Source organism: Vanacampus margaritifer, chromosome 14 (genome assembly GCF_051991255.1).
Source record: "Vanacampus margaritifer isolate UIUO_Vmar chromosome 14, RoL_Vmar_1.0, whole genome shotgun sequence".
Classification (NCBI taxonomy): domain Eukaryota; kingdom Metazoa; phylum Chordata; class Actinopteri; order Syngnathiformes; family Syngnathidae; genus Vanacampus; species Vanacampus margaritifer.
The window spans coordinates 14,846,221-14,872,543 of record NC_135445.1 but is presented as its reverse complement, the minus strand read 5'-3'; the positions used below and the strand labels follow the sequence as shown (position 1 = coordinate 14,872,543).

At 41.7% G+C, this 26,323-nt stretch overlaps 2 protein-coding genes across 2 annotated transcripts; both read left to right on the top strand.

The window, feature by feature from the left end:
• Positions 1 to 2,082: 2,082 nt before the first annotated feature.
• Positions 2,083 to 11,120, top strand: LOC144063742 (uncharacterized). Its single transcript, XM_077585579.1, has 2 exons — positions 2,083 to 2,465; positions 6,995 to 11,120. Exons 1-2 carry the CDS (start codon positions 2,342 to 2,344, stop codon positions 8,836 to 8,838), a joined length of 1,968 nt encoding a protein of 655 aa, XP_077441705.1. The 5' UTR covers positions 2,083 to 2,341; the 3' UTR covers positions 8,839 to 11,120.
• A 12,104-nt stretch (positions 11,121 to 23,224) lies between these two features.
• LOC144063750 (uncharacterized) lies at positions 23,225 to 25,956 on the top strand. The gene is made up of 2 exons (XM_077585588.1): positions 23,225 to 23,629; positions 24,460 to 25,956. Exons 1-2 carry the CDS (start codon positions 23,521 to 23,523, stop codon positions 25,884 to 25,886), a joined length of 1,536 nt encoding a protein of 511 aa, XP_077441714.1. The 5' UTR covers positions 23,225 to 23,520; the 3' UTR covers positions 25,887 to 25,956.
• Positions 25,957 to 26,323: the final 367 nt, after the last annotated feature.

The following is a 26,323-nucleotide window of genomic DNA, read 5'->3' as shown; positions in this document are numbered from 1 at the left end:
ATACTTGGAATCAATAAAACCTCACTCACGAACTATCAGAAGCCCTCCCACCCCAACAACTAGCCAAAAATGTGACATTTCCCAATGGATTGCAAGCAACAAATACTTTAACAGTACAATGTTTTTTGTAGCTACTGTTGCACCGAGCACTGGCTAGCAGGTTCTTTGGCGATTCGATAGTCTAGGAAATTTGGCACAAAAAGCAGGAGGGTTGATTTAATGAATATTTTCCCTGTCAGGCAATTTAATCATGAAACCAAGGTTCTATTCCATTTAGAGTTGAAGATGTGCAGGCTTTGAGAGATGCTCTTTGTCGGCACTTCAAGGGTTGACATCTGCCCTTCTCGCTTCCCCTCGCTTCCCCTCTCTCCATTCTCCAGAGTCACTGCTCTCCTCAGAAACTTGAAGTTCAAATCTTTAGTCTTACATAGGAAAATAAGTTCAAATTCTTATTCTTATTCAAATGTGTACTCTTTCTATGTTGTTCTGACTGCACATGTAGCACTAATATCCTTTTGTTCTCAATCTCAACATGATTTATTGCACATGACATTTTAAAATTTTGGTAGATTTTTAGCAGGGATTCATGGTTGACAAATGATTTGCTTTTGTGGGCCACATGGAATGATCTGGCGGGCCACATCTGGCCGCAGGGCCTTGGTTTTACACATGTGCACAGTCATCATCTTATAGTACACAGATTGCCAACTTCCTCGATTCAAGCAGTAGACTCCCGAATGACAAGCCAATCTCCCGCTTGTCTCCCGATCAGTGATGTCTCCCGCTAATCTCCATCCGGTCTTCCCAAGGGACAATCAACTACAGCAAGATCACTTGTCTCTATGTTTCTGACACCAGGACAATGTCTGGCCTGAGTGTGGTCACTGTGATGTTTTCTGGAAATGTGAGCTGTCTTCCTAGGTCAACATGCAACTGCCAGTCCTGTGCTGTTTACGAGCAGCCTCCCGGGTTGGCTCCGGCGTTGGTGTGGCTTCTCCCCGGTTCTTAAGAAGGTAATACTGTGCCTTGCTAGTTGCTAGTAATATTACTGTATAATAAATAAAAGTTGGAGTCGTCAGTAACAATACTATAACCACAAACTGTTGTCGTAGTAGTAGTAATATTGATAATACTGGACTATAAAAAAACATGTCAGTCAAAATACTATAACCACATTAGTAGTAGTAGTAAAACTGTACAATAAACATTGCAGTCATGTCATGCAATTATTGCTGCCACAAACAGTATTGGTAGTGATGATACTGTACAATAAATGAAAGTAGTAGTTGCATTAGTACAGTTAAAATTTTGTACCATGACCATTTACAGCACTAGATACAAAGTTGAAACTAGTTGCATCTATAAAAAGCAAGAGTAATGTTGCTAATTTTAGCATCTCGAATGTATGGAATAAGTGTCTTGTCAATCATATAACTTATAAGAAAATGAAGATTAGCTACAAAAGGTAAACAATCTCGTTTGCTGTTTTCATGTTGCTGGTAGGCCTACTGACCAAGTTTATTCGTTTTTCATTACTTGAATACTCCATCACTCAAAAACTCAGTTTACAACAAAGTGATTTTTATTCAGAGAGCACTTTCACAGAGTCAAAAAGTGCTTTACAGTGCAAAGTACAAATACACATAACAAATAAAATTACTATTAAAATAACATGAAATCACAAATTAACACAATTTGAAATACAATTGAAAGAGGTAACTTACAAATTGACAGTTTTTCTTACCTCATTTGAAGTAGTGTTCGTTTGTCAACTGTGGCTGTCGCTTTAAGATCATGCACGTAATCGCATGCGCACCATCAACGAGCCTGACACAGATGCTGCAGTTACGCTTTGGGCTAGAAGTGGCAGTCGCGAGTAAAACATTGATAAGGTCTACACAGATCCTTTAATGAACAGATACCTTAAATCTGTGGTGTTTTTCGAATCATGTTTAACCATCTTTACGAAGGGCGGAGTAGAACAACGCAACAAATGAGCAAGGAAGGCAAATGCTTGTTAAGATTTATACAATTTTCAATAAAGATTTTGAAAAAATAACCAAAATGGCCGACATGGTGCGCATGCGCATCACAGACGTTTGACACCTCGCTTACTCGTTTATTTATATATGCTTGAACATACAGAATCTGTGTGTTTCACTGGACTATTACCTAATTAGAATAATCGTTGTGTTCTGTTAAAGTCATCTCTGTGCACTTCTCGGTCTGGGTTTAGCTTAGCCTAGCCTGCTAGCCGCTAACAAAGAGACGCATTTGTGAGCAACACTGCACTAAACTGATAGCAAGTGTGAGCGTAAAGTGTTGTGATCCTCATAACAAAATGTGTGCAACAAGGACGGCAGAGTGCGAGGAGGAACTTTGTGGAACGAAAGAGGAGAACGAGCGACATCGTCAACAACATGACGCAGTTTTTCAGACGCCTCGAATTGGAGTACACACAGCAGGTTTGTTCACGTCTCACTTGTTTCGGAAATATTGCACTTAAATCATTGACAATAATCCTGTGCTTACACGGTGTGACGATTCCATTATATTTAATAATGTCTGGATCTCATAGCGGACCCAGGCGCGTAGTCAGCATTTCAAAAGGTTTGCTCTAAATGCTGCATGATTTAAGTGTGACAGTTTCACGATTAAATAGCCTATTTGGAGGAATGCAAGCAAGACTTTTGCCTTTTTTGTCTTCGTGTTGGCATTTTTGGGGGGTTTGTTTTTTGTAGAGTCTTTGGTTGTGTCAAGTGAAATAATTATTATTATATATTTTTTTTTCTGGGAGATCTCAGTATTGATCATTTGAAATGTCATCATCATTGTTCTCCCTTTTTTTTTTTTTTTTTTTTTTTTGTATGTGTGTGCGTGCGTGTGTGTGCGTGCGTGCGTGCGTGAGAAAAAAATGAAATAAATAAATAAGAATTCCCATACCGTTCACCTAAACCGAACACTTCAAAATCCAGCCAGAGTCGTGGGGCCGCCAGGAGACCCGAAGGGGGACCAAAGAAAAGAAAGAAAAGCGAAGCCCAGCACCGACCAGACACCACCCACCGGGCCACTAACCTTCACCAACCCCAGAGACATCCAAACTCCAACAAATCAGGGAAACCTCAAGGGCCCAAAGGAGAAACTGAGGAAAGGTAGAAAGGACAGACGAAGCAGAGTGAGATCCACAGACACCAGCCTCCACCGAATCAATGACCTGAGGGAGAAACAAATTGTGTCTGAGTCTCGATAGATGCTGGTGTGGTGGATCTAGCATGCATGAAAATCTCCACCAAAGAGGGGAGCCGTCGACCCCCGCCAGGACAGAGCAAGCGCAACACCTCAGGGCCCCCCAGGCCGCGGCCGCGCCAAAGGACGACCCCCGGGCCCCGCAGGGGCCACCGGCCGGAGAGCAAACCCCGGAGCAGGAGCGCCCCACACCCCAACGCGGCCCGCGCCCCCAACCCAACGCAGCAGGACGGGGCACTGCAGGCCCACCAGGCACCCCACCGGCCCACAACCCCCGCTCCCCCCGCGACCCCCCGCCCCCCGCGACCCCCCGCCCCACCGCCCCCAGGTCCCCAAATCCCCAGGCGCCCACCCCACCCCAGCACCCCCCACCCCGGCACCCCCACCAACCAAGCCGCCCCCGCCCCCCGCCCCCACCCCCACCAACCGACAGCCCCCCCAGCCCCCGACCCCAGACCCCGGGGACACACCGCACCCAGGCATCCGCGCCGAAGAGGGGGCCGGGCAGCGGAGCGGAGAGGGCACCCGCGCCCACCCCACCACGCGGAGGGACGGAACACCAGGGGCAGAAGGGGAGATGGGGGCACCGGAGGACGGGCGGCATCCCCGAACCCCAGGCCCAGCGGGGAGAGGCCCCGGTCGTCACCCCAACGATCTAAGTGAAAAACTAACCCTGTTACTAAGTTCGCCAGCTCGCCGACTGGCGAACTCTACCCCTAAACCGTGAGTGTGACCCCACCCAGTGTATATACATAAGTGTGTGTGTGTGGTGCATTAAAATTGGGGGCAGGTGAACCGGAGCAGAGGGAAATGATATCCCCCCCTGCTCCGATCCACCCGCCCCTCAGGCATGTCAATGAGCGTATGTGGTGCATTAAAATAAGTTAATGGTGGGGGGGGGGGGGGTGCACACGGACAGGCGACCGCAGCTCTGCTCCATACCGCGGCCGCCCCAACCGATGCCCCCCCCCCCCCCCCCCAGTTGTGTGGTGCATTAAAATTTGGAGGGGAGCTGCAGGGCGGAGACGGTGTCTCCACCCCACCCCACTCCCCCCCAAAGTGTGTTATGTGCCCTAAAATGTATTGTGCAAAACTAGTGCAGTGAGTTAAGAGGAGCGACCAGCTGGGCGGGGGGGGGGAGGCGCACCCGCCCACCAAAACCCCCACCCACCCCACCGGGACCCCGGCGGGGCTCGCCCCCCGGATACCGGGGCCCGCCCGAAGTGCCCGGAGGCCCACCGGAGCGGGGCGGGCACAACACCAATCCTGCCCACTCCCCCGGCCCCCGGAGCGCCGAGACCCGGGCCACGGATGGAACCCCCGGCCTAGGGGAGGGGGAGGAGGGCGGACAGGGGAGGGGGAGGGGACGGGGGAAGGAGACGACAGGAAGGGCAGGAGGCAGCGGCAGGGCCGCAGAGAGAGGGGGAGAGGAGGAGGAAGGGCGACGAGGGAGAAGGGACAGGGAGGCGGAGGACGGGCGGGGAGAGGTGAAGAGGGAGAGGAAGCAAGGGGGAGGAAGGGGGAGGGGAGAGGGAACCACGGGGCACCCCGGCGGCCCACAGGCCCCGACCCGCGTCGCCGGACCCCGAGCGACGGACCGCGTCGGGGCGGCGCCGCCCCGGACACCAAGGAGAGCCCCGCAACACAGCACCCACCACGAGACCCAGGGAACGACCAAGACGCAGCCGCCACCCAGCAGCCAACAGAGGGGCAGACCCGCCCACGCCCAGCCAGGGCACCTGTAGAGTTAGTCCCCTGGCATGCAGTGAATCCGAATATAAGCCTTTAGTGCCCATTGGAGGTGAAATAATTATTTAGCCAGAAAAATAAAATTGCAGTAGTAGGGTAAGCAGTTCAGAGGCTGGATGGAACTAACGAAGTACACATTATTTCTTACTGTACTTAAGTAGATTTTTTTTTTTGGGGGGGGGGGGGCGTCAGACTTTTTAAAAATGTTTTAAGATGACTGATATGGCCTTTATTTAAAATATGCTGTGGTTGATAATGTAGGGGGAAAACAATTTGAGTGGCATGAATCAATCCAGGGTGTAACAGGAACACTTAAAAAACAACACATTATTATGAAGTAGCAGGGCTCTTTACTGTAATCCATTTTGGGTGCGCAGGCATCACAAGAATTACGTTTTCGACTTACAAATCCTCACTTTGAACATAGTTCATCAACAGACACATATGTCATAGCCTCAGCCAATCAGAGAGTGTACAAGTTCAATCAGACCTAAGACATATGATATAAGACATATTAACACATATGATAACATGTATATCTAAAAAAAAAAAACATACTACAGCATGTGTCATCAATGGTCTCCTGTAGGCTGTGATGCATGCAACCTTACAAGCAAAATTGTGAACTGCATTTATTGTACGGAATATTCTGTGGTCCATTATACAATGCAGTGTAACCTCTTAATTTATCGGACCTGGAACCAGTGTACAGTCAGAAAATAGTGCCCAGGCCAATCGAAATGCCTCTTTGTATTGTAGTTGTCAATCTGATAGTTCCCAAATTAGCCGCTGTTTATGGGCACTGTGGTGCAAAAAGAACGTGTCGGATATACAGGTAGTAACGTTCGCAGATATGAACAACGCTGACTGATGTAGTGTTGTTAGTGTTACATTACCAACATTTTTTATTCAATACTATACCTGCATTAAATTCCTCGATACTGGTACTGAAACGGTACCTCGACAGAACACAGCAAAAGCTGCAAGATTAAAACTGACAAAAGAACTTCAAATTCTTTAAATTTTTTATTGATTCAAAATATTGGGATTAACATGGTAATTTATGTACATACTGTAGATGTATGTTTATACTGTATGTGGTTTCACATTGCATGCCATATTCTTGTAGTACTGTATTTGACTGCATTTGATGTCATCCGTTTTAAATATTGGTAATTCAGTTGCACTCCAATGACTCAATGTAACGTTGTTTGTGTGTGCGTGTGTGTCTCTGCTCTTCTCCATTACGCTCCCAATTAGTCAAATTTGTAATCAAATACTACAAACTGGGAACAAAATAATTCACACTCGGCTTATTTTTAGAGGGAAGTGTCAAAAATGCGTCACAACCTGTCGCTCTGTCAGTCATCTGAGCTTTTTCCATGTATAACTGTGATTTCCTACCGCGTGCCTGTTTATTGAACGCACCTTGAGTCCACTGCGGGAGTGATTGTTGCTTTTTCTTCTGCTTCTCCGAGAAAATCATTGCTCTTGTTACAAAACTTTTTTTTTTTGTGCCGGCCGTGGCTCAGGATGCAGAACGGTCGTTCAGTAACCAGAAGGCTGTACGAACGCCCGCTCCTGATTGGTGGGTTGTTCCTGGTCGGCTGCTTTCTCAAGGGTCAGTTTTGAATGTTGGGTTTACAAACAGTAATGGAAATGTTCAGATTCCAAATCTTTCTGGGAGCTACTCAAACTACGCTGCGAGCGAGCTACCGGTTGGAGAAGCCTGGTCTAAAGCTTTTAGTGCTCTCACATGGTGGCATACTGAGCACCATTAATGTCTGATACTGGATTTAGTTTTTTAAATATCCATAACAATCAGTGTTACAAACGTTCAGTGATTTTCATAACAAAATACAGACAAGCCGTAACATTTGCAAGCTCTGCTATTCTTTCACGCATGTGCCCCATTTTATAATCTTTAGATATAAAATGCACAACATCAAAGTCTCAGTAAATTGACTTTACTAAACTATGTGTGTCGTGTGTCCTGCAGATGTCAGTGAAAAATATCTTCGTCCTGAGTTCCCTGGTGTTAAAGAGGAGGACTTGGAGACTCTTCAAGTTAAAGAAGAGGAGCAACTGCAGCCTCCAAACATAAAAAAAGAGAACTTCCTACCATGCATTAAAGAGGAGGAGGATTTCACAGAGTTGCCTGTGACTGGTGTCCTTTTGAAGACTGAAGATGAACGTCAATATGAAGAGAGCAAAGGGGCAGAGCCTCCAAGCAGCAGCTCAAGACGACAAATGACATCAGAAGGTGATGAAGACCACCGTGGAGGATCACAAGTAGATAGCTGGTTAGCTCCAATGTCAGATGGTGATGACATGTCTCGTACTGATGACGCTGAAAAGTCTGAATGTGATGTGATGTGTCACATTGACGGCAAACGTTGGAAATGTTCTCAGTGTGGAAAAACTTTTGGGCGTAAGTCTCAATTGAGAAGACATGTGATTGTCCACACTGGTGAGAAACCTTTTGCCTGCTCAGTTTGTGGCCGAAGTTTCTCTGAGAAGGGAAAGTTAAAACAACACACAAAAACCCACACTGGTGAGAAACCTTTTGCCTGCTCAGTTTGTGGCCAGTGTTTCTCTCAGAATGGAAGCTTAAAAAAACACACAAGAACCCACACTGGTGAGAAACCTTTTGCCTGCTCATTTTGTGGCCAGTGTTTCTCTCAGAAGGAAGGCTTAAAAATACACACAAGAACCCACACTGGTGAAAAGCCCTTTGCCTGCTCAGTTTGTGGCCTAAAATTCTATGAGAACAAAACCTTAACATATCACGCAAGAACCCACACTGGTGAGAAACCTTTTGCCTGCTCAGTTTGTGACCAGAGTTTCTCTCACAAGGGAGGCTTAAAACGACACATAGGAACCCACACAGGTGAGATACCTTTTGCCTGCTCAGTTTGTGGCCAGAGTTTCTTTAACAAGGGAGACTTAAAACGACACACAAGAACTCACACTGGTGAGAAACCTTTTGCCTGCTCAGTTTGTGGCCGGAGTTTCTCTCGCAAGGGAAGCTTAAAAACACACACAAGAACTCACACTGGTGAGAAACCTTTTGCCTGCTCGCTTTGTGGCCAGAGTTTCTCTCGGAAGGGAAACTTAAAACAACACACTAGAACCCACACTGGTGAGAAGCCTTTTTCCTGCTCGGTTTGTGGCCAGAGTTTCTCTCAGAAGGGAAGCTTAACAATACACACAAGAACACACACTGGTGAGAAGCCCTTTGCATGCTCAGTTTGTGGCCTAAAATTCTCTGAGAACAAAATCTTAACATATCACGCAAGAACCCACACTGGTGAGAAACCTTTTGCCTGCTCAGTTTGTGACGAGAGTTTCTCTCACAGGCGAGGCTTAAAACAACACATAGGAACCCACACAGGTGAGATACCTTTTCCCTGCTCAGTTTGTGGCCAGAGTTTCTTTAACAAGGTAGACTTAAAACGACACACAAGAACCCACACCGGTGAGAAGCCTTTTGCCTGTTCTGTTTGTGGCCGAAGTTTCTCTCACAAGGGAGGCTTAAAAACACACACAAGAACCCACACGGGTGAGAAGCCTTATGCATGTTCAGTTTGTGGTCGAAGTTTCTCTGAGAAGAGTAATTTAAACAGACACACAGGAACCCACGCAGTTGAGAAACTTTATGCCTGCTCAGTTTGCGGTCGAAGTTTCTCTCAGAAGAGGGACTTACAAATACACACAAGAACCCACACTGGTGAGAAACCATTTACCTGCTCAGTTTGTGGTCAAAGATTCCCAAGTAAGGCCAAAGCTAAGAGGCACAAGTGTGCTGGTGAAAATAGCAGTGATAAATTAAGTTTTATATGATCTAATTCCTGAACTTACATTTATAATAAAGCAGAAATCACATCTACCACTGAATGAACGAATGATTTGTGTACTTGTAAAGTGTATTGTATGTGCCTTGACTTACCCTACTTTTACATTTGTATTCAAAATATTACATCAACCTGACAAGGGGCTGCAGATTAAAATGATCTCATCACTATAGACCTTTTGCACATGACATCACAGCCTTCATGGGAACGACCCCTGCGGCACGGACGGCAAAATAACCACTTGCATCTTTTGAAACCCTTGAAACTCGTAAAGCGTATTGTCTTGTTTCTGATCTATTATCTTTTAAAATGGTCAGATCTAGCTGTGCGGTAGCTTGTACTGAGAGACGAGGGTGTAACCCAAACTTGGCTTTTTATCACAAGACTGCTGATGAAAATAGAAGACGGATGGATAGCAAGACTATCGCTGGCAGCCCTCAAAATATTCACGGATTTGCAGCGATCATTTTTTACGGTGTTAGTAGATCACTGCGGCATGGCTCAGTGGTTGAGTGGTTGAGTGGTTGTCTCCTTTCCGTAAGGTTGTGGGTTCGATTCTCATCCCTGGTGACCATGTCAAAGTGTCCTTGAGCAAGACACTAAACCATGATTTTCTCCCAGTGGACCTGGCAGCGCCTTGCATGCCAGCAGTCGACCACTGGTGTATAAGTGTGTGTGTGCATGGGTGAAAGTGAGGCTTAATTGAAAAACGCTTTGGGCACCATGTGGTGTAGTTTTTTTTTTTTTTTTTTTAACATTAAGCACTTGTGAGTCGTGACTGTCCCAAGTTTTAGGTAACAATAAAGCGCCATCTAGTGGTCAAAGAATAGCATTAGAAACACATAAGAGCATGCGCACTACAGTGGCTCAGAGAAACCACATTTCGCAATCCAACCACAAATTCGTATTTTGCCAAAAGGCTGAGCGAGCCTGAATTTGTCCTTGAGCAAGACACTAAACCATGATTTTCTCCCAGTAGACCTGGCAGCGCCTTGCATGCCAGCAGTCGACCACTGGTGTATAAGTGTTTGTGTGCATGGGTGAAAGTGAGGCTTAATTGTAAAGCGCTTTGGGCACCATATGGTGTAGTTAAAGCGCAATATAATAGGAAGTCCATTTACTAGCAAACCAACACTAACAAAGATTAGAACAGGTGTCGAATAACAAAGTATTTCAAATCACAATAATGAGCCAAATAATTACCTGTTCACTGCACATACACAGACTATACTATTAGTTTCATATGAGTTCAGTATAGGTCGGAATGTGTAAAAAAAAAAAAATAGGGTCCAGTAGTCTAAAATGCTTAATGTAAAAAAAAAAAAAAAAAGCTTAACAAAACTGAAAATTACGGACAATCGCCACCAAAATTGACATGCACATCTGGATTTATGTCCACCAACATTTCACAATCAAAATTCTCGTGATTGGTCGTAGTTTTCTAACATTAAGGTACACGTTAAGGTTTTTCTTTCTTTTTTTTAATATTAAGCACTTGTGACTGTCCCAAGTTTTAGGGAACAATAAAGTGCCATCTAGTGGTCAAAGAAGAGCATTAGAAACACGCAGGAGCATGCACACTACGGTGGCTCAGAGAAACCACATTTCGCAAGCCAACCACAAATTTGTATTTTGCGAGCATCTTGGCGACTTGGCAGCCGTCGCAAGCGACGCCAAAAGGCTGAGCGAGCCTGAATTAGCCGGAGCAGCTAACAAGAGCAGCTAGTGGGAGGAGATAGTTATTATAGTTAGTTCCCTTTTATATATATCATGATTTTTTTCCCCCCATGTTTAATATCAAAGCTAATTACAATGACAGTGATTTTAAATATTGTAAAAAAAAAAAATGGAATTATGTATTTGTATTACGTTTCAACTTTTTGTACTAACACACATCAAAATAACTTTATCGCTCTCCTGTCTACTTACACAACTGTAAATTGATTTGTACTTCTTCCTTAAATAGGCTTGTGAACAAATGAATAGATATAATGGTGACACCTAACGGTCAACTTGGCGACCCTCTCGCATGTAAATGAAATGGCTCCTACATCCAGTAAATTGACTTTGGAGAAACTTTGATTCTTTGTGTAGGGATGAAAAGTGTACCTGATTATGACCCTGAATAAAGTACTGCTCTTCAAATGCCTTTCTCTCCATGATTTGCACACACTCACGACTGAAAAGGTGGCACTCTCAAGCTGCCATGCCAGTTGAGTGGGGTTTGTGGGGTGTGATAAGTGTGTTCCTACCTGTGCTGTTACACAAGCTAAGGGGCGTCAAACTCAGTTTTGTCACCAGCCCCTTTGTAGTTACAGCTTACTTCAGAGGGTTGTTATGACGGTGAAACCAAATGTTTTTTCGTCTCATCGTATTACTACGTATAGTATACACAACAAGATGATGGATTACTAGTTTTTAAATCAGAAGTCATGGATAATAGTTATTCAAATTACTGTAAAAAAAGAGTAACAAAAAATGATTGCAAAATCTCAACATTATGTTTTATACATGACATTTTGATACAGATTTTAGCAGGGATCATTGAAGTTGACAAATGATTTGCATTTGCGGGCCAAAAATGGATGACGTGGTGGAACTCATCTAGCCCCCGGGCCATTGTTTTACACCTGTGCACGAGCTTATGATGCATTATCACCAGTGCACAGCTTTGCCTTGTTGGCCTATATTGCTTAAACTAGGGCTAGGGTTTCAAATTAGAGTTAGTTGTAAGGGCTAAGCAGTTTAGAAAATGGATGGATGTACAAAGTGGGTGGGGCCTTAAACTGGGGTTAAGGTTTCTAAGTAGGGTTTCAAACTAGGTTTAGTTGTTCAAAGTAGGTTCTTTGAACTAGGGTTAGGGTTTCAGAGTGGGGTTTGAAACTGGGATCAGGCTTTTAAAATAGGGTTTTAAGGCTCAGGGTTTCAAAGTAGGGTTTTATACTAGGATTATGATTGGACGGATTTAAACTAGGGTTAGGGTTTCAAATTAGGGCTTTCAACTGAGATCAGGTTTTTGAAACAGGGTTTCAAAGTAGGGTTTTAAACTAGAATTCTGATTTCAAAGTAGGGTTTTAAACTAGGGTTGGGGTTTTAAAATAGGGGTTTAATCTAGGTTTCAAATTATGGTTTTAGGGTTTTAAAATAGGGTTTTAATCTAGGGTTAGGGTACCAACATGAACATGAATAATTAAAATCTGGATTTATTTATTATTTACTGCGTGGGGTGCTTTCAACTTTTTTGTACCTGTGGAGATCTAATACAGGCCAGGGAATGTTTCACCAGCATCTGAGAACAATTGTTTTGGGAAAGAACTCAAGAAAAGAAAAGAAACACACCTATTCACATAAAGATACATAGAATTGAGAAAAAAAAATAGAGCTGTCAAACAATTATTTTTTTAAATCAGATTAATCACATTTTAAAATTTTGATTAATCACGATTAATCCCTTAATTAAAAAGATTTTTTATCAACATTTGCCCACCAAATTTGAAAAACACCTGTTAAATGTTAATTATTTTGCTAGATGACACACACACTTCTTATTTTTTTCATGTTAACTTTCTATTTTATTTCTTTTTTAATTCCTGTGAATATTAGCGTTTTAGCTCAATAGTTTCCAGGTCATGTAACCTATTCACCCCAAATCAGTGCTGCATCGTAGTGGCATGTCTGGTGGATGTTGCACACCTTTTTTTTTTTTTAATCAGATCTCCACTTATTTTTAACATTTTTTTCCTCTCTAAATATTAGCATTTTAGCTCAATAGCTTCCAGGTCATGTGACCTATTGACCCCAAATTAATGCTGGCACATAGTGGCATGTCTGCTAGATGACACACAGCATTTTTTTCTCCATTTCAACCTTTCCCTCATTTTCAATTAACTTAATATTGTACATATCAATGTTATAGCTCAATACCAGGCCATGGAACCTGTTCACCCTACAAGAGTGCATAACCAATTAAACATGAATTAGTGTTGTATTATACTGAAACATTTTTTAAACTGTTTGTCAATAAAATATCCTTCATTAAAAAAAAACATCTTTTAAACTGCCTGTCAATAACATTTTATTTTGAAAAACGGATGTAGGTCTCCTCTACAGCGTCCCGTCACCCACACTACCGTAAGTCCTAGAAAAGGGCGAACTTGAAATGAAGAGCGGCTGGCTTGACTCCGTAAAAAGAAGAGGCGGCTAGCTTCACCGCAGTAAACAATCACCACATTATTTTGGATCATAATGGCATTCAGCCCTTCCTCTATGTAGGACCAAAACTGCCAAAATTCAAAACTAATTAAAATATTAATTAAAATATTAATTAAAATAAATAAAGAAATGACTAAAAGGGCGGCACGGTGTCCGCCTCCCAGTGCAGAGGACGTGAGATCGATTCCGGGCTTCGGCCTTCCTGAGTGGAGTTTGCATGTTCTCTCCGTTCTTGCGTGAGTTTCCTCCGGGTATTCCGGTTTCCTCTCACATTCCAAATACATGCATGGCAGGTTAATTGAACACTCCAAATTGTCCTTAGGTGTGATTGTGAGTATGGTTGTTCGTCTCTGTGTGCCCTGCGATTGGATGGCCACCAGTTCAGGGTGTACCCCGCCTACTGCCCGAAGCCAACTGGGATAGGCTCCAGCGCTCAAATGAGGGGGCAGTTCTAAGCATGGTTTGGGTTGGACTCCGCTGTTGCAAACAGAAATGTTACAGTACAGAAATATTGACGTGAGAAGTCAATACTGAAATGAATATCAATACCAGAGTTGTATTGGCATTTTGCATTTTTATTTTCACCTCATATGGGGAAATTGAACCATTTATTTGGCACAGGGATAGAAAATGGTGAAAGTGCGGCACTGAAATGTAAGCATCACATCACTGTCACACAAACCTTGCTCCCTGCCGAAGACACCCACTGGGTTAATTTCACCTTGCCTCCGGTCCTATGTGGCTTCTTTACTATTCTTAATGGTACCTTACACTGTGGAGGCCTTGGGCACTGTTAACTATGGCCATCATCTTCTACGTATTTCTATTGTTTGTTTGTTTTACATTTCCACACAGTAATGAAAGGCAGTTGAGCAAGTGGAGCAAGTGATTTTATTGATGATTGTGGGAAAGGGCTGGGATTTCAGAAGCACAGTTTCTTCTCACTCCTTTTCCATTATATGTGGTAATGCTTTTGGTTGTGTTTAAAATGTTCCAAGCAAAGACAATTTGCATCTGATTTCATTTGAATGTTTTGAAGGGAAAAAAACAACAACAACAACAAAAAACTCACCATGACTACCAGACTAGGGATAAATGCACACGGCAACCAGTAAAAGCTGAAAGTACAGAATACACAAGAATGTCCATGTTTTGAGAGCCATCCTACCTATCCTACTTTGCCATGTAGTCTCCGGTGACGGTCCAGGCAGTATCGGCAAATGTTTGTAATCCAATTGATTCCACTAACCAAACATTTCAATGTGTACCGCTGCAAAGAGTGTTGAGCTAAATCTTTCGCATACGTCTTGTTAACACAAGTAAAGTTAGAGGAAGCTGGGGGTCACATTCATCAATAACAAAATAACATTTGGTGTATAACACAATAGAAGCACAGCTAGTCCGTCGTAATGTTGCCCCAACATGAGGGGCCGACTCGCGATCCCGTGACATCAGTGAATACTATCTAAAGCTGGTGTCTTACTGAGTGGCGAATGCTTGCCAATGTAGTGAATTTAGGGTTTCATCAGGATTTGTAAAATGTTCACAGTTTTTACTTTTCACAGACATTTCAAACACATTCAGATAATTTATCACTCTCTGCGAAGATCTTTTGAAACCTTTTACGAACCCTGATTAAAATCCCAAATTAGCTACATTCACATGCATATGTCGCTCAATGAGATACAGAGAACTTTTCATTTATTAATTTATTTAAATTTCCACTTTATAAAAAATTATGCTGACACTGGGAACTTCCTACACTTTTTATTTGTAAAAATAAACAAATAAAATAAAATTAAGAAATTATGTTGAAATGTTGGAAAACTTTATTTACAGTGGAAAACTTTAAGGGAACCATTTACTTACTTAGTTTTTAATTTAGCTTCACACATGCTGATGACCTTGGAAGTTTCCTGCAATTTTTGGTATAATTTTTGAACAAAGCTGTCAATTCTGTATTTATTTAAAATTAAAATATTTTTTTTTTCAATTTTATTTTGATGCTAATATTTTCTCTTTTACTGAATATCTGCTTGAAATATTGGCTATCGGTCTCCTTGATTACTAATATTCGGTATCAACCTTGAAAAAAAACATATCGGTCTATCACTAATGACTACGACAGAATGGTTCCAACACTGATAAAATTGGCTTAGTGTCTTCAAATGATCATTGTAAAATTCAACATTCCACATATAATTTTATTCAAAATCTTTTCCAGTTTTACAGTCAGTCCCTTCATTTTATTATTATTATTATTATTATTATTTTGAAGCGTCAAGGATCACTGCTATTCTCACCAGCAGACTTATGTCTCTTAACACACTGATTACTAAAGGATCTTTTAGCACAAACATTGCAACCCAATGGTTTCACTCCAGTGTGTGTTCCTGAGTGCATTGTTAAACTTGACTTTTCAGAGAAGCCTTTGCCACAAATTGAACAGGAAAATGGTTTCTCTCCAGTGTGTGTTTTTCCGTGTATTCTTAAATTTGATTGTTGAGAGAATCTTTTAACACAAACTGAGCAGGAAAAAGGGTTTTCTTCAGCATGTTCTTGTGTGTACTGTTAAATGATTTATTTCAGAGAATCTTTGGCCACAAATTGAGCAGGGAAATGTTTTTTTCTCCAGTGTGTGTTCTTGTGTGTTTTGTTAAATTGGATTTTTGAGAGAAGCTTTTGCCACAATCTGAACAGACAAAATGTTTGTCTCCGGTATATGTTCTTGTGTGGCTTGTTAAATTAAACTTTTCAAAGAAGCTTTTGCCACAAATTGTGCAGGCAAAAGGTTTCTCTCCAGTCTGAGTTATTGTATGGAGTCTTAAATTTTTATTGAGAAGCTTTTGCCACAGTCTGAGCAGCGAAACAGTTTCTCTCCAATATGCATTCTTATGTGGCTTTTTTAAGTCTCCATTCTGAAATAAGCTTTTGCCACAATCTGAGCAGTAAAAAGGTTTCTCTTCACTTTAATGAATTGGATTTTTGAGAGAAGCTTTTGCCACAATTTGAACAGACAAAATGTTTGTCTCCGGTGTGTGCTCTCGTGTGGCTTGTTAAATTTGACTTTTCAAACAAGGTTTTGCCACAAACTGTGCAGGGAAAAGGTTTCTCTCCATTGTGGGCTCTTGTATGGCGTCTTAAATTTTTCTTAAGTGAGAAGCTTTTGCCACAGTCTGAGCAGGGAAACGGTTTCTCGCCAGTATGCATTCTTATCTACTTCATAAACATTGGATGTATACACATGAATTTTTTCTCAATCAACACCTCTGGGCTTCTGTTAACGTGTGGTGGTGATTTTGTCCTCAACCAACACCTCAAGCCTGATTGTTGTGTTTTCCCATGAGAGGGACGTTTGTGGGCGGAAAGTCTGTTTACCCCTCCAGCCAATCACAGAACAAGGGGCGTGTCGCTGAAGGCATGCGCAATATTGACAAGAAGAGTGGGGGTTGAACCATGGGAGGAGTCCGTTTTGAATTGTTTTTTTACAAACACAAACGGTTGTGTTTACAAACACAAACGGACAAAACTAAAGACCCCACCTTTAAAAGTCTCTTTTCAAAGAAGCATTTGCCACAAACTGTGCAAGAAAAAGGTTTCTCTCCAGTGTGTATTCTGGTGTGGCTTCTTAAATATCCCTTTTGAGAGAAGCCTTTGTCAGAAACTGTGCAGGAAAACGTTTTTTTCTCCAGTGTGTGTTTTTGCATGAACTTTCAAATTCCCTTTTGAACTTAGTGTTTCCCACACAGAACATTCCCAGCATTTGTTGTCAGTGTGACATGCCCTATCACCTTTAGCATGTTCATCATCATCATCATCATCATCATCATCATCATCAGCAGCAGCAGCAGCAGCAGCAGCAGTCTCAGGAGAGTGTGATCTTATGTCATCACTTTGTGTTTGTGATGATCCCCAGTGGTCTGCATCACCTTCTGTTATCATGTGTTGACTTGAACTGCTGCTTGGAGGCTCCGCCCCTCTGTCTTCCTCACTCTCACCCCTGTCTTCATCTTCACTCTTTAACGGGGGAAAAAATAGTGCTGTCTTGCTGATATCCCCTTCCTCCTCTTTTTTAACGTGAGGTGCCTGTTGTTCAGGACGATGATATTTTTCACTGACATCTGCAGGACACAAGAAGACAAACACATTTTGTTTGACCAAGTCAAATCTCAAGTGTGACTTTGATGTGTATTATTGTTCCTACAGTAATACCCTGTCTTGGGCCTGTCGCACACACGACGCTATGCGCCTGAACCCGACTCTGACAGGACCATTAAAAATAAATAAATAGCTCTCCCGCGCTGGCACATCCTGTCCATTCAGGTGCGGCTATCCAACTGTATCATTAGTAAATACTGTATGAACATTAAGTAGATGTGGGAAAGAACGAGTTAGCGGCTGGTTACGTGAAGAAGAACCGTGCACGGAAGTAGATATGCGGCGGAAATCAGGCAGGACACGCCCCACTACGATATGATTGGCTGCTGGAAATTTTACAGAGGCGATGGGGCATTGTCATCAAGTCACCGACAGATGTCATTTTTTCTGCAAATTAAATCACGCGATCGCGCATTTTATTTCAAAACACTAATGCAGTGTTTTTCAACCAGGGGTACGCGAGCACATTGCACTCCATGGAAACATTTCAGAATTTATTTCCCAGCTAAATAACCCGTGGCACCGCCACATTAACTCAAGTCTAATTAAAACTCAGATGACATATTGTTTTGCTTTTCTTCTTGATATTTAAAGTTTAAATGTCCGTCTGCTACAAGGGGACTTTAGCCTCATGCACCACATGCAACAGTGCTAGTGACCTGTCCAATCAACGAAGAGAAACATACCTTGTAGGTAAAAACATGGGGCTAGCAGGTCCTGAGTAATATTTCAGTGTCACTTTCTCAGATATTGACATCTTATTTTAGCTAAAGATAACTATGATAATGAACTTACCCTAAAATATTTACTTAAAATAAGAAAAATATATAAGAATTTGATTTCTTGTGTCAAATAAAGTAGAAAACTGACATTATACAACGTTTTTTAAAACTAAATGAAGCGTAGCTGAAATAGTATAACCTTTTCTCTTTTCGGTATGGCTTTTTGTTGGGGGCCATTTTTGATTGTTTGTATAACAGCCACTAAGGGGTCATCCTAAATGGTATCCATCGGTTGAAAACTTTAAACACCCTGCCAAAAAACAAACAAACAAAAAACACTTTCAGAGGTGCCAAATTGTCATAAATTCCCTCCTAGCTAAAAAAAAAAATAAGAGCCGAGTAGAACAACAAATGAGCAAGTGTTGGAATGACACTCATTGTCTTCCGCGTGTTCGTTGTTGTTCGGGTAGAGAGATTGTTGATTTTCTGAATACAGACTGGAGATCGGTGAACAAGTCCTTCGAAGGATTTATTTTACAGAATATTCTGGACACAAACAAGTTTACAGACAAATGGCTGCAGTTCTCTCGCTAGTGTGTCTTTTCAGCGGACTCCTATGATCCTTATACTATCTTGAAAAAGTATTACAACGCCTCCTTTTCCCCCAAGCCCCTTTCTCCCCCCCCAGCCACCATATGTCCCCAGCCAAGACAGACTTTTACAGCATTCAATACACATTGACAGACGGCCTCTTGATGTGGAAATATAGTAGGTCCCAGCCCCGACATCACCCAGCATAAGGTAAGACCTTCAAAGGAATCATATTAACACATTTGCTTTAACCCCAGACAAATGGCCCATTGGTGTGGGAATAGAGGAAGCTCCCCCAAACATCATTTAAACACTCACCCCGCTCTACTGAGGAAATTAAAACAGTTATGACTCAATCTAAACAGTTATAACTAAATCAAAACAGTTATAACTAAAAATGGGCAGAAGACTGTCAACACAAGGAAGGCAAATGCTTGTTAGGTTTTATACAACTTTCAATAAATATTTTGAGGTGAAAAGCCTAAGATGGCCGACATGTTGCACATCGCAGACATTGCCATATCGCTCACTAAAGCTTATTTGTATACCACCAAACATAGTATGTCCACAACTACTTTACTGGACTTTTACATAATTAAATTAATTGTTTTGTTCTGTTAAAGTCATCTCTGTGCACTTAGTTTGAAGCCTCTTGATTTCGGCCTAGTTTAGCTTAGCCTAGCTTGCTAGCCGCTAACAAAGAAACGCATTTGTGAGCAACACTGCACTAAACTGATAGCAAGTGTGAGCGTAAAATGTTGTGACCGTCGTATCAAAATGTGTGCAAGAAAGCCAGCAGAGTGCGAGGAGTGAAGGGTGTATGTTTAATAAATCCATACTTTTGCGTGTCCAATAAATCAAATGATAAGATAAGACATGAACAGAGTCCCTGCGCAGGATGATTTATTAAACAGAGAATTCTCCGGTCACCGGCAACAATTTACATCACGTAAAAAGGTGGAATTAAAAAAGTGCCCAATGTGCCCCCTCCCTCGGGAGAGAGGGCTTCTTATAGAATCGAGCTTGGAAAGTGAAACGCCTTTTAAAACACGTTATACAACAGATTTGCAGCTGTGCCGATCTCCAGACAAAATACACTCCCAGGGCACCTTTTCCCAAAACAACATCTCACAAACAAATTGAGTGGCCGTGAGTGATGATGCCAACAGAGTCAGTGGTGTGTGTGTGCTTCTCTCGAAGCAGAGTACGCTCCCACGAAGAGAATGTGTGTGCGTAAACACTGAGAGAGAATTTTAGACCAAACAAAGTGTACCAGCTTAGGTTAAGGTCAAATTATACTGAGTTCAACACTATTTCACTTACTTTACACATCTATAAAACATTTCAACATGGTTAATATATGAAATAAAGAATTAAAATGTTAATAATGTCTAACAGGAGGAACTGTGCGGAACGAAAGAGGAGAACGAGGGACATGTCAACAACATGACACTGTTTTTCAGACGCCTCGAGTTGGAGTACACACAGCAGGTTTGTTCACGTCTCACTTGTTTCAGAAATACTTTACGTAATTCCTCAACAATAATCCTGTGTTTACGGGCACTGTGTGACGATTTCATTACATTCAATAATGTTTGGATCTCATGGTGGACCCAGGCGCGTAGTCAGCATATAAAATGGTTTGATCTGAATGCTGCATAACATAAGTGTAACAGTTTCACAGTTAAATAGCCTATTTGAGGAAATGCAAGCAAGACTTTTGCCTTTTTTATCTTTGTGTTGGCTTTTTTCCCCAGAGTCTTTTGTACACATAATGGGCCACTTCCAAATACAATTGGCAAACACCGCACACTACGCAAGAGTTGAGACGGGTGCAGTTGCCTTGAAACAAGAACAGTCCAGGTGTGAGTGATTTCGGTCCTCAGGGAATGGGATGGCTTGAATGGATAAAAATATTGACAGGCTTACTGTAGAAGTTTGTTCTTGAACCTAATAACCATGACGCTGATGTTAAACAATCTTGTACTACATCTCCCTTCGTGTATAGTATATTGTATTTATTCTTGCATTTTAATGACCATTTCAAGTCTCGTGACAAATGTTTAGAATTAGCACTTGTGTTAAAACACATAAAGTGACTAAGTGACAAAATAGACGGCGAAGAAACTTTGACTCTTGATAAGATGGGAAAGTGTAAATATGATCCTGAATAAAATACAACTCTTCCAAAAATAAGTTATTCCATTTTTATATACAGTACAGTGGAGCCACGAGTTGCAAATGACCCAGTTTATCAACAATTTTGGTTATGCCCAGAATTTTTGTAAACAAAACTGACTCTTTCCGACAATTTTCTGTATGGATGGAGAAAAAAAGAGGAAAAAATTTTATTTTTGACACACAAACTACAATCTACAGCATGTATGTCATTTATTAATAATGCTAAGTGTTACTGAAGCACAGATGAGCTAAATTGATCTGTGCTGTGCTGTTTTTTTGCGCTGAATTGATCGAACGGCCTTGACGTGGGGTCCCTCAAGGATTATCAGTCCTTGGTCCCATTTTGTTATTTCTGTATCTTACCCAAGGGTAAACGCTTCAGAATGGCAATGTTAGATATGTTAGATAGTAGACATGGCTATGCAAGTGACACACAGCTATATTTATCATTGTCCCCCAAATACGTTCAATTAACATGTGGTGTACTGTCTAAGTAAATTAACAACTGGATGAAGCAAGATTGCCTTCAGATCAACCAAAACAAAATGGAGGTAATTGTTTTAGGCAATAAAGATAAGATGGTTTCTGTGAGTAAACATGTTGTGTCAATGTTTGAAAAAAAAAATCCAAGACTATGTCAGAAAATCGGCAATAAAGATAAGATGGTTTCTGTTAAAAAACACTTTGAGTCAATATAAAATTTTAAAAAATCCAAGACCATGTCAGAAAATCTTGGGATGCTGATAGACTCGGACCTTTCAGCAGTCATATCAAATCAATCACTAAAACAGGCTTTTATCAGCTTTAAAACATATATAGAGTAAAGAGTTGCATGCTCAAAGCGGACCAGGGGAAGTTTATCCATACTTTTACCTTCAGTAGATTTGGTTATTGTAATGGTCTTTTGTTTGGACTCCCTCAAAAGAGCATCAAACTGCTGCTGGGATTATGACCAAAACAAAAGATATCAGAACGTATCACTCCAGTCCTTTTGGCTTTACTGTCTTCCTTCCAGTCAGCTGTAGAATAGATTTCAAAATTCTGCTACTAGTGATGATCTATAGTAATGGTTTGTCTCCTGAATACATTTAAGATATGCTAATTGGATATAACCCACTGATCTTTATATATTTCTGGATAGCCGATTGCCCAAGACTTTTGAAGCCGCAAGGCCGCCATATTACCACTCCCAAGAAACGTTTCTCGGCATACGGTCCTATACATTTACAGCAGGGTTCACCAATTCCAGTCCTCAAGGTCCGGAGTCCTGCAGGTTTTAGATGTTTCCACCCACTAGCACACCTAATTCATATAATCAGCTCATCAGCATGCCTGATAATGATCCAGATCCTGATTAGTATCAGGTGTGTTGGTAGGCGGAAACATTTAAAACCTGCAAGACTCCGGGCCTCGAGGACCGGAATTGGTGTACCCTGATTTACACTATCGAAATTGGAGAGTATTTAAGACAGTACTTAGTAGAAACAGCAGGATTTATGATGTTTTAAATTTGTTAAAACATAAACAAGAGGACTTCAGACATTTTACAACTTGCCTTAAATATAAATTATATGCTTAATGATGTTTACAGGAGGAAACTTGTATTTTTTCAAATTAAAGAATTGTCCTTGTATTTCAACAAAAGATGCCTCTCCTAAATCTAATATTGAGTATGGAATCTAAGAAAGTTAAGGAACTGAGCGATAAAAGAAAAAGGGTGTCTTCAAAACAGCACATACCATCCACTTGTTAAAAAATAGTGACCACCATGCCACCCACCGCCCCCCGGCCTAATACTAAGCGCATACGAGCTGTATTTGTCTAATCTGTACGTATACGTATAGTATATAGGCCTACTGAATAGTAGTCTTCTCGTGGGGTGGGAGTGGTAAAATGGCCGCCCTGTGGCTTCAACGGCTTGCACGGGCCTCTTTGGGCTATACTCAAACCTGTTTGGTTTGTCTAGAATAAAGCGATTGTATGTTTGCACACCTGATATGTGTGTTTAATCAACTGGCTCATGAGTGCGGCGATATGTCAATCTGTGTTTTTGCAAGGAAGTGATTAAGTTTTGTGGCTAATTTTTGAGGGCGACGAAGCTGTTTTGTAGAGTGTTGTCTTATACAGTAGATGGCGGTATATGCACGTTGCTTGCAATCAGATTCAGATTTCAAGATTTATTGTCATTGTCACAGAAAACAACGAAATTGTGTTTGGATCAACAAGCAATGTTTGCTGTAACGTGCATAAACCACAAACCCAATAAATTACATTTAGTCCGTTATAACAAGAGTGCATCATAATAGTAACAATGAAAGCAGCACCAGAGAACATATCACATATAAGATGCATGCAAGGACACATCGTTAAATTCATGAAGAATACACAATTAATAAAAACAAGAAGAAAAACACCGGCAGCAGGCGGCGTCGTGATAAGTCTCGAAATCTGCCGATGAGGAGTGCCAGTGGCGTGAAGTTTGTCCAAGTGAACTCGCCGTAGATAGCACGTTACAGATCAACTCTTCATCAGGATGTAGCATACGTGCTTCATGAAATAATTCGTCATGAATTCGCATTGAACGTACTCAAACGTCGACAAAGTGCGTCCACCACTACTTTAGCGAAGTCAAATATAGTCTACATGCGCGGCTAATTCATCTCAGTTCTCCTTGAAGCTTCTCAGTCTTGCTTCTCTTACGTTAGCTTAGCTTGCTAAAAGCCAGTAATGGAGACGCGTTTGTTATCAACACATTGACTCAGCAGAGATCAAGTGTGAGTCTAAAGTGTCGTGATTACCACGTGAAAATGTACGCAAGTAGAGTCAAGTACGAAGAAGAGCTTTGTGGAGCACAAGAGGAGAACGATCGACAACGTCAACTGCTGAGCGCTGTTTGCAATAGGCCTCCAGTTGTAGGTACGTGACAAAGGAAAAATGTCAAATCTTCTTTCAAGACGAACGTCACTGAAAAGAGCCGGAAAATAGGGATAAAATATATTTGAAATTTTGTAAAGATAAAAATTTGAGGAAGTTATGACAATTTAAAAGACTTCAAAAAGTGGGTAAAATGACTCCTTGTTTCACGCTCAAAACAACACGATGGACAATTCCAAACTTATAAGTCACAATTCCTATGACACCTGTGAGCAGGGCCGGACTGGGACTCATTTTCAGCCCTGGAGTTTCATGGCTCAGACCGGCCCACTTTAGTTTACCGTGTTTTAATGTAGATACATATTTCATATGTATTAATGTATCTCTTCTTCCCTGAGGTCACACTCGCCCAAGTAGACTAGATGAATGTCAGCCATGCAGGAATTTGATGTTAGGTGTTTAAGCAAACACTGATGTGCCTTATTAGCTCTTTTATTCGACCTTAATTCCCGATTTAGCGGCTTCATGTGGAATTAGGATAGTAAAATTTGCAAGAGAAGGCAATTATTTTTTTGGTGTATATTTTGTTTCTTCCATTTGACTTCACGTTCACGACACACTATTAGTAATGCATGTTTTTTTTGTTTTCTTTAACTTATCAGATTTCAGATTCACAAAACCTGGCCTTCACGAAGGCTTAGTCTGTTAGAAGACAAATGAGGTGAAGAGATTTTTTTATTTTTTTATATCTGGAACAATTACTGTTACAGATCTGATGTGTTAGCGGTTAGTGATTTCCATATATAAAATACACAACATCAAAGACACAACAGACTGACTTTACCAAACCATGCGTGTCTTGTGTCCTGTAGAGATCTGTGAAAAATATCTTCGTCCTGAGAGGCAGGAGCCAGAGTTCCCCAGTATTAAAGAAGAGGATTTGGAGCCTCTTCAAGTTAAAGAAAAGGAGCAGCTGCAGCCTCCAAACATAAAAAAAGAGAACTTGCTACCATGCATTAAAGAGGAGGAGGATTTCACAGAGTTGCCTGTGAATGGTGTCCTTTTGAAGACTGAAGATGAACGTCAATATGAAGAGAGCAAAGGGGCAGAGCCTCCAAGCAGCAGCTTAAGACAACAAATGACATCAGAAGGTGATGAAGACCACTGTGGAGGATCACAAGTAGATAGCTGGTTAGCTCCAATGTCAGATGGTGACAACGACATGTCTCATACTGATGACGATGAAAAGTCTGAATGTGATGTGTTGTGTCACATTGACGGCAAACGTTGGAAATGTTCTCAGTGTGGAAAAACTTTTGGGTGTAAGTCTCAATTGAGAAGACATGTGATTAGCCACACTGGTGAGAAACCTTTTGCCTGCTCAGTTTGTGGTCGAAGTTTCTCTGAGAAGGGAAAGTTAAAACAACACACAAAAACCCACACTGGTGAGAAACCTTTTGCCTGCTCAGTTTGTGATCAAAGTTTCTCTCAGAACGGAAGCTTAAAAAGACACACAAGAACCCACACTGGTGAGAAACCTTTTGCCTGCTCGCTTTGTGGCCAGAGTTTCTCTCGGAAGGGAAACTTAAAACAACACACTAGAACCCACACTGGCGAGAAGCCTTTTTCCTGCTCGGTTTGTGGCCAGCGTTTCTCTCAGAAGGGAATCTTAACAATACACACAAGAACACACACTGGTGAGAAGCCTTTTGCCTGCTCAGTTTGTGGCTTAAAATTCTCTGAGAAGAAAACCTTAACATATCACGCAAGAACCCACACTGGTGAGAAACCTTTTGCCTGCTCAGTTTGTGACCAGAGTTTTTCTCACAAGGGAGGCTTAAAACGACACATAGGAACCCACACAGGTGAGATACCTTTTGCCTGCTTAGTTTGTGGCCAGAGTTTCTCTAACAAGGGAGGCTTAAAAATACACACAAGAACCCACACTGGTGAGAAGCCTTTTGCCTGTTCTGTTTGTGGCCGAAGTTTCTCTCACAAGGGAGGCTTAAAAACACACACAAGAACCCACACAGGTGAGAAGCCTTATGTATGTTCAGTTTGTGGTCGAAGTTTCTCTGAGAAGAGTAATTTAAACAGACACACAAGAACCCACGCAGGTGAGAAGCCTTATGCCTGCTCAGTTTGCGGTCGAAGTTTCTCTCAGAAGAGGAACTTAAAAAGACACACAAGAACCCACACTGGTGAGAAACCATTTACCTGCTCAGTTTGTGGTCAAAGATTCCCAAGTAAGGCCAAAGCTAAGAGGCACAAGTGTGCTGGTGAAAATAGCAGTGATTAATGAATTTTCATATAATCTAATTCCTGAATTTACATTTAAAATAAAGCAGAAATCACATCTATCACATCTACCGCTGAATGAACGAATGATTTGTGTACTTGTAAAGTGTATTGTATGTGCCTTGACTTACCCTACTTTTACATTTGTATTCAAAATATTACATCAACCTGACAAGGGGCTGCAGATTAAAATGATCTCATCACTATAGACCTTTTGCACATGACATCACAGCCTTCATGGGAACGACCCCTGCGGCATGGACGGCAAAATAATCACTTGCATCTTTTGAAACCCTTGAAACTCGTAAAGCGTATAGTCTTGTTTCTGATCTATTATCTTTTAAAATGGTCAGATCTAGCTGTGCGGTAGCTTGTACTGAGAGACGAGGGTGTAACCCAAACTTGGCTTTTTATCACAAGACTGCTGATGAAAATAGA